This window comes from Ranitomeya variabilis, chromosome 1, assembly GCF_051348905.1.
Source record: "Ranitomeya variabilis isolate aRanVar5 chromosome 1, aRanVar5.hap1, whole genome shotgun sequence".
NCBI lineage: Eukaryota > Metazoa > Chordata > Amphibia > Anura > Dendrobatidae > Ranitomeya > Ranitomeya variabilis.
The window spans coordinates 749035705-749049576 of NC_135232.1; the positions used below are offsets into that span (position 1 = coordinate 749035705).

A 13872-nucleotide genomic window follows, 5' to 3' on the forward strand; every position below is an offset into this window, starting at 1 on the left:
ACCATGTGATATTTCAGTTTTTCTTTTTTAATAAATTTGCAAAAATTTCTACATTTCTGTTATTTTTACAGCCAAGATGGGGTGCAGAGTGTACATTAATGAGAAAACAAACTTTTTTGAACTTACCAAATGGCTGCAATGAAGCAAAGAGTGAAAAATTTAAAGGGGTCTGAATACTTTCTGTACCCACTGTTCTATATATACAGAAATGTAGAAATCTTTGCAAATTTATTAAAAAAGAAAAACTGAAATATCACATGGTCATAAGTATTCAGACCCTGAAAAAATAAATAAATATATATATATATATATATATATATATATATATATATATATATATATACACACATATATATATATATATATATATATATATATATATATATATATATATATATATATATATATATATATGTATATTGTGTATATACATATACACAAACATGAAACTAGAATCTGCTGACAGGATGTACAGGGTGGGCCATTTATATGGATACACCTAAATAAAATGGGAATGGTTGGTGATATCAACTTCCTGTTTGTGGCACATTAGTATATGGGAGGGGGAAAACTTTTCAAGATGGGTTGTGACCATGGCGGCCATTATGGATACATGTTTATTTTTTCCAATGGGAAGAGGGTCATGTGACATCAAACTTATTGAGAATTTCACAAGAAAAACAATGGTGTGCTTGATTTTAACGTAACTTTATTCTTGCACGAGTTACTTACAAGTTTATGACCACTTATAGAATGTGTTCAAAGTACTGTCCATTGTGTTGGATTGTCACGCAACCCTCTTCTCCCACTCTTGACACACTGATAGCGACACCGCAGAAGAAATGCTAGAACAGGCTTCCAGTATCTGTTGTTTCAGATGCTGCACATCTCGCATCTCCACAGCATAGACAATTGCCTTCAGATGACCCCAAAGATAAAAGCCTAAGGGGGTCAGATCAGGAATCCTTTCAAGGAAACTGTTCAGTGCTAGCATTTCTTCTGCGGTGTTGATATCAGTGTGTCAAGAGTGGGAGAAGAGGGTTGCATTGACAATCCAGCACACCATTGTTTTTCTTGTGAAATTCTCAACAAGTTTGACTTTAGGATGATGTCTCTGGGGGACTTAGACCTCAACTGTTCCTCCAATTCGTCAACCCATAAATGCATAGATCGAGCCACCGATGTTGCCGCGATGTTACCCCAGATTATGGCTGCCGATGTTTCCCAGGTTATCTTTAGGAGGCCATCCGCCTTCCGTTCCATGGGTCTTTCAAAATGGAGGAGTCTTCAAAAGGGATTGAGGTTCTCTTTGACACTTTGGCTACTGGAACATCGATCTTGGGGATATCTTCCCAGGCTTTGATGCCTTCCAGCTCAAAGGGTAGGCGAAGTTTGAAGTCTCTAGGAACGACCAGTCTTTTTTCCGCATCCTCCCATTCCTCCATAATCATTGAATGAATGTGGCTGTTGACTGTGAATACTCTATTTCTCTGGGATCGTAACCCCCCAAACATCTCGTCCTTTACAGAGAGGGGTTTTGAGGTTTCCTCCACCTGCATGGTATTTCGTACCGCATGGAGGAGTTCATCCGTGTCCTTGGAAGAAAAGAGATATTTCTTCCCTCCCTCTGGTAAGTCAGTAAATACTTCCCCTTCTTCCTGGTCTCTCCCCCTTGGTCTTTTATGGGACCCACCCTGGGATTCGGGCTGTGGGGTATGAGCGTGTATTATCCCAGAAACTGATACCTGGACCTCTTCTTTGCTGTCGGACATGAGGTCCATAATCAGAGAAATCTGCTCTTTTCTGATAATTTTTGAAGTGCAGGGTTCGCATAGGGGTTTCTGCCAGGTATCTGGTAGTTTGACGTTATAGATAGCACATCTTCTACCCTTTCCTGACTTCTTGCTATCCTTCTTAGGAGTTGCCAAGACAGCTGTTGCCGCTGCTTCACCAACAGTTTATTTGTTTCCTGTAGTGCTAGCTGCTACTGGTGCAAGACTTGAACCAGGTGTTTGATCAGCTCCTCCATGCAGTCCCGACGTCACTTCCTGGCTTATAGTCGCTTTCACACGTTCTTCCTAGGGAAGTTGTCCGCACTTCTAGCACCTTCTTTGGTAGATCGACTCACTCATTTAAGTTCTCAACTAGTTTATCAAAAAGTACTGCATAAACCAGTCCAAAATTAGGTAACACGGCATAATGGGAAAAACAAAATAGCCTACAGTACTTTTTGTGTGGCTGCGAGGATCTGCCCACTCAGAGGAACAAAAACAAGGTACAGTTCTCTTTAAAACGAGAAGAGTTCTGGAGAGCTCATCTCCAGAAACACTGAACACTGAATTAGTCCAAAGGCTCCACACATTTACCTTCATGACCACACCCAGAGGGAGGAGATATGGTTTACAGCCTACCACCCATTCTTCAACTGTCCACAAAAACTCAACCCTTAACAGTGTGCTGGAGCATTTTTCCAGGTTCATATCACTGAGGCTAACATTCGAAGTGACACATATCTCCCCTCCAGTATTTTACCATGACCTTCTCACAGCATTAGATTAGACTTACATTTAAGAGAGTAATCCATCTGAATTTATGATAAACCTTTACTCTGATTGGGATAGCTCAAGTGTTCGACTAGCCCCACCTGAAAAAGCCAATTACTGAGGCGCAGCTTAAGGGCAGTAGTCACAGCGATAATGTGGAGTAGTTAGACTAATAATGGTTTAGTGGACAACAAAGAAAACATTGTGGTGCACTTCAACCACAAAATGAAAACAAACATGAGGCCTTGGCCTAAGTACAATCATGAGGCCCTGTGCAGCCATGAAAGGAGGCAAACTGAAGTCAAACCATGAGACATAGCCAAGACAGCCTAGTCAATGAAAACAAAAATTATGGCTGATGTAAAGAGAGGGGGTTAAGGGCCTCTTACAAAATTTAGCCACAAGATTACTAGCCCTTTAAAAAGGACCGGTCACCAGATTAGTGGACAGTTTTTGCTCTTATTTTATTCCCACTGCTTCCCAGTGTATCTTTTTTATACGGTTTCAAAGAAATTGTCCTTTATATTTAGTCCTAATTTTTATGGTCTTTACAAAGAGGCATGATGTCTTTAGGCTGCTCTGCCTAATTATGCTCTGAGCGACGTCTCCTTTTTAGTGTTTAAAAAATTAACCACTAGCTAAAAAGGCCCAAATCTCTGGAACCGTAAGAAGGATTTTCAAAAAAACAAAATACTGGATGCAGCAGGTATAAAACAAGAGCAAAATTAGGCCACTTTTGATCGGTCCTCTTTTATGTCATCAATTTTAGATGCAACTTTCGGTGTTGAATAATGTCTCAATAGGTTTTACAGCCGTCAGATCTCCATTTTACATAAAACTTAAAATTACCAGCATAGAAAGGTAAATGATAATACTGTCTATCTGCATCAGTTAAATGAGGAAGCTAACGACATTCTATATACAAACGGAGATCAATATTAATACATTATGCAGCAAGCTGTCCTACTGGCAGCTGCAAGAAGAGAAAAAATAATGAATTAAAAGGGCATTTCCATTTTGAAAAATGATGGCATATCACTTGGATATGCCATCACTTTATCTTTGGTGGGAACACCACCAATCCTAATAATAAGGAGGCTGCAACAACAAAGATGGCTCTGCATCTCATTCACGATTTTTCACACACAGCCGAGTTCAAGCCATCATAGGTGCAGAGACTTGAAGCGCATTCCCTCTCAAATAAATGGGTGCAGCTGCAGATCCGGGAGTGCCAATATGCAATCTTACAACAACGATGCTGCCCTTTCATACCCTGGATTGAGGTCAGACATAGTATAGCAATATGTTACGTTGCGAGTCTGAACATTTATGAGAGCATACTAGGTTTCGTAATTGTCAAATTTAATCCAGACAAATCAGTTCACTATTTAGTTGGTGGAATGGAGCAAACCACAGTATATGTATTCCCACAAGTAAAACACAAAACAGTCTAATCAATTTCGGCAACAGCACAATATATTGCATTTTGGCATTATAGTAACTTTACCTACCTCATTAGATGATTTATGTTTTAAAATAATCTTTCCTAAAACCGACAGAAGAATACAAAGAAGAGCTGATATGAGAACCATGATGGCCATCGCCATCATCCATGATATACTGCAGAAGAAGCACATGTTTTCACTTGATGTGCAAACAATGACATGAATGGCACCAAGCACAAGACACATCATATAAAAGAAAAGGGAGAAGACTGGTGAGGCTAATGGCAAATCAAACTCAGCCATGCTGCTAAAAGCACTTGGAATGCTGAGTATAAGAAGAACGAACATCTGCAAAACAAAATGAAAAGAAAATGTTATCCTAAATAAATACATGATCTGTATAATAACTATAAAATAAAACAGTTCGATTACCAGAAATGACATATTGTGGAATACTACACTATGTTCCAAATTATTATGCAAATTACATTTTTATCGGATTTTCCTAAATGGTTGGTGCAAATGACAGTTAGTCTAATAAAAGTCATCACCCGTTAGAGTATACATCGAATTGTATTGCAGAAACCTCCCAATGATAACAGTATAATCTCCAAAATGAATAAAAACTCAAAATGCACTGTTCCAAATTATTAGGCACAGTAGAATTTCTAAACATTTGATATGTTTTAAAGAACTGAAAATGCTCATTTGTGGAATTTGCAGCATTAGGAGGTCACATTCACTGAACAAAAAAGGCTATTTAACTCTAAAACATCCTAACAGTTACATGTTAACATAGGAGCCTTCTTTGATATCACTTTCACAATTCTCGCATCCATTGAACTTGTACGTTTTTGGAGAGTTTCTGCTTGTATTTCTTTGCATGAAGTCAGAATAGCCTCCCAGAGCTGCTGTTTTGATGTGAACTGCCTCCCACCCTCATAGATCTTTTGCTTGATGATACTCCAAAGGTTCTCTATAGGGTTGAAGTCAGGGGAAGATGGTGGCCACACCATGAGTTTATCTCCTTTTATGCCCATAGCAGCCTATGACTCAGAGGTATTCTTTGCAGCATGAGATGGGGCATTGTCATGCATGAAGATGATTTTGCTCCTGAAGGCACATTTCTGCTTTTTATACCATGGAAGAAAGTTGTCAGTCAGAAACTCTATATACTTTGCAGAGGTCATTTTCACACCTTCAGGAACCTTAAAGGGCCCTACCAGCTGTTTCTCCATGATTCCGGCCCAAAACATGACTCCTCCACCCCTTTGCTGACGTTGCCGCCTTGTTGGGACATGGTGGCCATCCACCAACCATCCACAACTCCATCCATTTGGACCATCCAAGGTTGCTCAACACTCATCAGTAAACAAGACTGTTTGGAAATTAGTCTTCATGTATGTGTGGGCCCAATACAACCATTTCTCCTTGTGAACACTGTTTAAGGGTGGCCGAACAGTAGGTTTATGCACCACAGCAAGCCTTTGAAGGAGCCTACACCTTGAGGTTCGAGGGACTCCAGAGGCACCAGCAGCTTCAAATATCTGTTTGCTGCTTTGTAATGGCTTTTTAGCAGCTGCTGTCTTAATCCGATCAACTTGCCTGGCAGAAAACTTCCTCATTATGCCTTTATCAGCACAAACACATTTGTGCTCAGATACAGCCACAAATCTCTTTAACAGTACGATGATCAAGCTTAAATTTTCGTGAAATTTCTAATGTTTTCATCCCTTCACCAAGGCATTGCACTATTTGGTGCTTTTCAGCAGCAGAGTGATCCTTTTTCTTTCCCATGTTACTTAAAAACTGTGACCTGCTTAATAATGTGGAACATCATTTCTAAGTAGTTTTCCTTTAAATAGAATCACTTGGAAAACCAATTATCACGTGTTTAAGATTGATTTCAGTGATCCATTGAGTACTGAGACACAATACCACCCACGAGTTTCTTTGAAAAACAAAACAATTAAATCTTTTTGACACTTAAATCCAATTTACATAATAATTTGGAACACAGTGTATACTTCTAGGTATTATGGTTAGGCTACATTCACACATCCGTGTGACACATCCGTTCGTGTTCAGTTTGATTTTTTTTTTCTCACACAGTACAATGACCTATAGAATTTTACTGACCCATACACACATCAGTTTTAATAACGGATCCGTATCTCCAGCCAGCGAAGCATTTGTTTTGCGGACCAGACTCGGCCACTGAAGTTTATTGTGTAGGGATGTTATTCATTAGGGTGCGTCAGGAGGCAAAAGGGGAAGAGTTTCAATTTTTAACCCCTTAACAACCACTGATACGCCTTTTAACGGCAGTGGTTAAGGGCCTTGTTCCTCAGCGCTGCGGAATAAGAGTATAACAGCACCGAGCAGCGGTGATTCCTGCTGGTGTCAGCTGTATGTGACAGCTGACACCCTGCAGTATCAGCCCCGGCCAATTTTGCAACTGATCGGGGCAAATTAACCCCTTGAATACCACTCAATCAAGACAGCGATATTTAAGTTGTTACAAGGGGGTCACATGACCCACTTAGTAATCACTGGACCCCCGCAATGAGAATTGCAGGTCCTAATAGTAACCATGGTACCCTGAGCTCATGTGATGACCCCAGGGTACATTGGCCTGTGAGATGCAGCAATTAGCATGAGTACAATAGTGTATGAGACAAGGGATCAAAATAAAATTTGTTCATGTCCCACAGTAGGAATAAGTAAAAGTGAAAAAAAGTAAAATATGTAAAAAAAAAAAAAGTAAAAAAAAAAAAAAATTGCAGTGTTTGTGATAAAACAAAAAACAAACAAAAACAGTGCGATCAAAAAGTTGTATGGAAAAAAAAAATGGTATAAATGAAAACGACAAACCGTCCCACAAAAAACAAGCCCTAATTCTACAAAACAATAAAAAAAAGTTACAGCTCTAAGCATATGGTGCAAAAATAAATTAATTTTGCTAGAATATTGCTTTTAGTCTGTAAAACGAGCGAAGCTTAAAAAGAATAAAATAAATAAATCTGGTATCGCTGTAATTGTACCGACACGATGAACAAATCGGACTTATCACTTTTACCGCACAATGAACGGCGCAAAAAAATAAAAATAAATAAAAACAACTAAATTGCTTGGTTTTGTTCATTGTGTCTGAAAATCTTAATAAAAAGTGATCAAAAAATATTATGTATACCAAAACAATCTGAAACTCATCCCGTAAAAAAAAAAAAAAAAAAAGCTACAGCTCTCAGAATATGGCGACAAAAATTAAAAAGCTTTTTATATTAACCCCTTCATGACCTTGGGATTTTCCGTTTTTCCATGTTCGTTTTTCGCCCACCTCCTTCCCAGAGCCATAACTTTTTTATTTTTCTGTTAATATGGCCATGTGAGGGCTTATTTTTTGTGGGACGAGTTGTACTTTTGAACGACATCATTGGTTTTACCCATGTCGTGCACTAGAAAATAAGAAAAAAAATTCCAAGTGCGGTGAAATTGCAAAAAAAGTGCAATCCCATGCGTGTTGTTTTTTGGCTTTTTTTTTGCTAGATTCACTTAATGCTAAAACTGACCTGTCATTATGATTCTCCAGGTCATTACGAGTTCATAGACACCAAACATGTATAGGTTATTTTTTATCCAAGTGGTGAAAAAAAATTCAAAACTTTTCTAAAAAACCAAAAAATTGCACCATTTTCCGATACCCGTAGCGTCTCCAATTTTTGTGATCTGGGGTCGGGTGAGGGCTTATTTTTTGCGTGCCGAGCTGACGTTTTTAGTGATACAATTTTGGTGCAGATATGTTCTTTTGATTGGCTGTTATTGCATTTTAATGCAATGTCGCGGCGACAAAAAAAAACGTAATTTTGGCATTTCAAATTTGGCGTTTCAAATTTTAGCGATCAGGTTAATCCTTTTTTTTATTGACAGATCGGGCAATTCTGAACGCGGCAATACCAAATATGTGTATATTGGATTTTATTTTTATTGTTTTATTTTGAATGGGGCGATTATTTTTTTTTAATTTATTTCATATTTTTTTAAACATTTTTTTTTTTTACTTTTGCATGCTTTAATAGCCTCCATGGGAGGCTAGAAGCTGGCATAGCCTGCTCTGCTACATAGCAGCGATCATCAGATCGCTTTTATGTAGCTTAATTACAGGCTTGCTATGAGCGCCGACCACAGGGTGCTCACATCAAGCCGACATCTCAAGGAGACCTCTGGTTACTATGCCGACGCATCTTTGACCCCCGATCATGTGACGGGGGGTCAGCGATGAGCGCATTTCTGGCCGCGCGGCTGGAAGCGAGTAGTTAAATGCCGCTGTCAGCGTTTGACAGCGGCATTTAACTAGTTAATAGCGGCGGGTGGATCGCAATTCCACTCGCCACTATTGCGCGCACATGTCAGCTGTTCAAAACAGCTGACATGTCGCGGCTTTGATGTGGGCTCACCGCCGGAGCCCACATCAAAGCAGGGGATCTGACCTCGGACATACTATCCGTCCGAGGTCAGAAAGGGGTTAAAAAAAAGCATTTTTACTGTGTGATATTGGCAAAACCTAAAAAAACAAACAAAATTGCATCGACCTCAAGAATAAATCCGCATTATCACTTAGATCGCATGGTGATCGAAGTAAATTGTGCAAAAATAAAAATAAGAACTACTCTTGTACTGCTATCCATTTGTTCATTCTACCTCCCAAAAATCGGAAGAAGGTTCGGCTCACATTTATTTATGCAGTCTCCACTGACCCTTGGATGGAACCACTCACCTCAATGGTGCAGCTGTGCTGGGGGAGAAAATGGCTAGAAGGTTGGAGGAGTGTTTAAAGTAGGGATTGGGGGGAGGGTATTCAATTTATAGGAGGGGTAGATAGTGCAGATAGAGACCTGGGCACAAATAAGGAAATTGGGGGTGGCGGTGGCATGGGGGGTGGGGTTAGAACAGTTAGTAATTTAAGAAAGAATAGAGGTACCGAGAGGAACATCAAGTGCATGTATACTAATGCCAGAAGCCTCGCCAACAAAATGGACGAATTAGAATTAATGTTGTTGGAGCATAATTATGACATGGTGGGGATATCTGAAACATGGCTGGATGAGAGCCATGACTGGGCTGTTAACTTGCAGGGCTATAGCCTGTTCAGAAATGACCGTACAGATAAGCGAGGGGGAGGTGTGTGTCTATATGTAAAATCGTCCTTAAAACCCATCCTGCGTGATAATATAGGTGAATTTAATGAGAATGTAGAGTCCCTGTGGGTGGAGATAAGGGGAGGGGGAAAAAATAATAAATTACTGATAGGGGTTTGTTATAAATCTCCAAAAATAATGGAAGCAATGGAGAATATCCTCATAAAGCAAATAGATGAAGCAGCGAGTCAAGCAGAAGTCATTATTATGGGGGACTTCAACTACCCTGAAATAGATTGGGGAACAGAAACCTGCAGTTCCAGTAAAGGTAATCGGTTTTTGACAACTATGAGAGACAATTACCTTTCACAACTGGTTCAGGACCCAACAAGGAGGGGGGCACTGCTAGACCTAATATTAACCAACAGGCCAGACCGCATATCAAATATAAGGGTTGGGGGTCACTTGGGGAATAGTGATCACAAAATAATAAGTTTTCATGTCTCCTTTAATAAGATGTGCAGTAGAGGGGTTACAAGGACACTAAACTTCAGGAGGGCAAATTTCCAACGGACGAGAGATGATCTTGGTGCAATTAACTGGGACGATATCCTGAGACATAAAAATACACAAAGAAAATGGGAGACGTTTATTAGCATCCTGGATAGGACCTGTGCACAGTATATACCGTATGGGAATAAACATACTAGAAATAGGAGGAAACCAATATGGCTAAATAGAGCTGTAAGGGGCGCAATAAGGGACAAAAAGAAAGCATTTAGAGAATTAAAGGAAGTAGGTAGTGAGGAGGCATTAAATAAATACAAAAAATTAAATAAATTCTGTAAAAAGCAAATCAAGGCAGCAAAGATTGAGACAGAGAAACGCATTGCCAGAGAGAGTAAAAATAATCCCAAAATATTCTTTAACTGCATAAATAGTAAAAAACTAAAAAATGATAGTGTTGGCCCCCTTAAAAATAGTCTGGGGGAAATGGTGGATGAGGATGAGGAAAAAGCCAATATGCTAAATGACTTTTTTTTCATCAGTATTTACAAAAGAAAATCCCATGGCAGACAAAATGACTAGTGATAAAAATTCCCAATTAAATGTCACCTGCTTAACCCAGCGGGAAGTACGGCGGCGTCTAAAAATCACTAAAATTGACAAATCTCCGGGCCTGGATGGGATACACCCCCGAGTACTGCAGGAACTAAGTACAGTCATTGATAGACCGTTATTTTTAATCTTTAAAGAGTCCATAATAACAGGGTCTGTACCACAGGACTGGCGTATAGCAAATGTGGTGCCAATATTCAAAAAGGGGACAAAAAAAACTCGGAAATTATAGGCCAGTAAGCTTAACCTCTACTGTGGGTAAAATCCTGGAGGGCATTCTAAGGGATGCTATACTGGAGTATCTGAAGAGGAATAACCTCATGACCCAGTATCAGGACGGGTTTACTAGGGACCGTTCATGTCAGACTAATTTGATCAGCTTCTATGAAGAGGTAAGTTCCGGACTGGACCAAGGGAACCCAGTGGATGTAGTGTATATGGACTTTTCAAAAGCTTTTAATACGGTGCCACACAAAAGGTTGTTACATAAAATGAGAATAATGGGGATAGGGGAAAATATGTGTAAGTGGGTTGAGAGCTGGCTCAGGGATAGGAAACAAAGGGTGGTTATTAATGGAGCACACTCGGAGTGGGTCGCGGTTAGCAGTGGGGTACCACAGGGGTCAGTATTGGGCCCTCTTCTTTTTAACATATTTATTAATGACCTTGTAGGGGGCATTCAGAGTAGAATTTCAATATTTGCAGATGACACTAAACTCTGGGCAAAACCGTCAAAAAGGACCTGGGTGTATGGGTGGATGACAAACTCATATTCAGTGGCCAGTGTCAGGCAGCTGCTACAAAGGCAAATAAAATAATGGGATGCATTAAAAGAGGCATAGATGCTCATGAGCAGAACATAATTTTACCTCTATACAAGTCACTAGTTCGACCACACTTAGAATACTGTGCACAGTTCTGGTCTCCGGTGTATAAGAAAGACATAGCTCAACTGGAGCGGGTGCAGAGAAGAGCGGCAAAGGTTATTAGAGGACTGGGGGGTTTGCAATACCAAGATAGGTTATTACACTTGGGGCTATTTAGTTTGGAAAAATGAAGGCTAAGGGGTGATCTTATTTTAATGTATAAATATAGGAGGGGACAGTACAAAGACCTTTCTGATGATCTTTTTAATCGTAGACCTGAGACAGGGACAAGGGGGCATCCTCTACGTCTGGAGGAAAAAAGGTTTGAGCATAATAACAGACGCGGATTCTTTACTGTAAGAGCAGTGAGACTATGGAACTCTCTGCCGTATGATGTTGTAATGAGTGATTCATTACTTAAATTTAAGAGGGGACTGGATACCTTTCTGGAAAAGTACAATGTTACAGGGTATATACACTAGATTCCTTGATAGGGCGTTGATCCAGGGAACTAGTCTGTTTGCCGTATGTGGAGTCGGGAAGGAATTTTTTTCCCCCAAGGTGGAGCTTACTCTTTGCCACATGGGTTTTTTTTTGCCTTCCTCTGGATCAACATGTTAGGGCATGTTAGGTTAGGCTATGGGTTGAACTAGATGGACTTAAAGTCTTCCTTCAACCTTAATAACTATGTAACTATGTAACTATGTAACTTATGAGGCAGATGAAGTCACTTTGGACTGGTCTGTGTTCCGGTGATGTCCCATCAGTTTAGGCATCTTTTTTGAGGACAATTGTGGGTGACTACAGAACTGTGTACACCTAAAATGATGAATATCACCAGAACAGATGCCAAACACAGAACGAATTGTCTCCATCTGCCTTCATTATGGTGGGTGGGTGGGTCCGTCCGTAAAGTGTTTCGTCTGAATTGCATTTTTGTGGGATTTACACGGAAACCTCGATGTAAGTGCTCAGCGTAGTACACGAAAATACGATCCCAGCCTTATACTGGAAACAATCAAAAAATATTACATACCTCAAAATGTTACTGATAAAAACCTCAATTTAGTCAGCACAAAATAAGAACCCACTCAGGTCCGTCATCTGTCACTGAAACTATAGGGGGTTCCCACGTTACTGCTAGAAGGAAGACTCTGATAAAGCGACATGGCTCCTACCCCTCAAATAAAATCCAGTGACTTCTGTGCCCCCAATTCCAAATGCTCCCCATCATACTGAGCCCCACTGTTTCTAAACCACAGTAAGCAACCACATGTTTGGCATTATTGTAATGGAGAAAAGGCACTTAATTTACGGTAGGGTAACACCAGAAGCACAAGCTTGGCACAATGTGTGGGGGCCCTACAATATATTGGGGCTCTACACTATATGGGGACACAAAGTTTGGGTACTACAATGGCAGATTTGCAATTTTCCAGAAAAAAAGCCCGGCATGGATTTTACAAAATAGCCATTGCAGCCATAGATGAATTAACTGAGGGTGTAGTCTCTACAATGGGGTCACTTTGGGGGTTTTCTGCTGTTCTGGCACATTCGGGGCTCCGCAAATATCACCCATAAACTATTCTAGCAAAATCTGTGCTCCAAAAGCCAAATAGCGATCCTTCCTTCTCAGCCCGACATGTGGCCTAACAGTAATTTATGACAACATATTGGGCAGCACCGCATTCGGGAGAAATAGCTCAATAAATTGTGGGGTTTAGTTTCACCTATTAACCCTGTATACCTGACAACTTTGCAGCAAATACAAAAATTAAATTTTTACCACTAAAATGTCATATTTCCACATCTCAATTTTATAAAATTCTGTGAAGCACCTATGGGTTCAAAATACATACTAGACCCCTAAATTAATTCCTTGAGGGGTCTAGTTTCCAAAATGGGGTCACTTACGGGGGATTTTCCTGCTGTTTTCACGTCAGGGGCTCTTCCAATGCGACATAGCATTCACAATCTATCCCAGGCAAATAGAGCTTTTTCCTTTCCTAGCCCTGCCATGTGTCCAAGCAGAAGTTTTTGACCACATAGGATATGGTTGCGTTTGGGACAAATTGCGCAACAAATTATGGGGTTTGTCTTCTCCTTTTATCCATTGTGAAAATTATAAATTTGGGGCTAAAACATTTTTGAAAAAAAAATGAAAATTTCCCATATGACAACCTAATGTTCTCAAATTCTGTGTAGTACCCGTGGGTTCAAAATGCTCACTATCCCCCTGAAGAAAATCCTTGAGGGGTGTAGTTTCCAAAATGGGGTCACTTGGGGGTTTTCACTGTTTAGGCACATCATTGGCTCTCCAAACGCGACATGACGCCCACAGACTATTCCATTGAAGTCTGCGTTCCAAAACGTTACTCCTTCCTTTCTGAGCCCTGACGTGCGCCCAAAAAGTGCTTTTCCTCTACATATGAGGTATCTGCGTACTTGGGAGAAACAGTATGAAACAAATTTTTAGGTCCATTTTCTCCTGTTACCCTTCTGAAAACAAAAAAAAAATTGGGGTTAAAAGTATATTTTTCTGGGTAAAATGTGATTTCTTTTTTATTTTCATAGCTCTATGTTATAAACTTCAGGTGCTCATGACACATCTAGTTAAGTTCCTTGAGGAATCTAGTTTCCAAAATGTGGTCACTTGTGGGAGGGGTTTTTCACTGTTTAGGAACATCAGGGACTCTCCAAACCCGATATGGCGTCTGCTCTTGATTCCAGCGGATTTTGCATTCAAAAAGTCAAACTGTGC

The 13872-nt window shown here is 40.0% G+C and overlaps 1 protein-coding gene across 3 annotated transcripts in view; it reads right to left on the bottom strand.

Moving 5' to 3' along the window:
• PIGG (phosphatidylinositol glycan anchor biosynthesis class G (EMM blood group)) overlaps positions 1 to 13872 on the bottom strand; it is a 168070-nt gene that overhangs the window by 41190 nt on the left and 113008 nt on the right. For all 3 annotated transcript variants that reach the window (XM_077270283.1, XM_077270261.1, XM_077270272.1), the window contains one exon: positions 4055 to 4336. In XM_077270283.1, coding sequence (XP_077126398.1) covers positions 4055 to 4336 — 282 coding nt within the window. The remainder of the gene's footprint in view (positions 1 to 4054; positions 4337 to 13872) is intronic.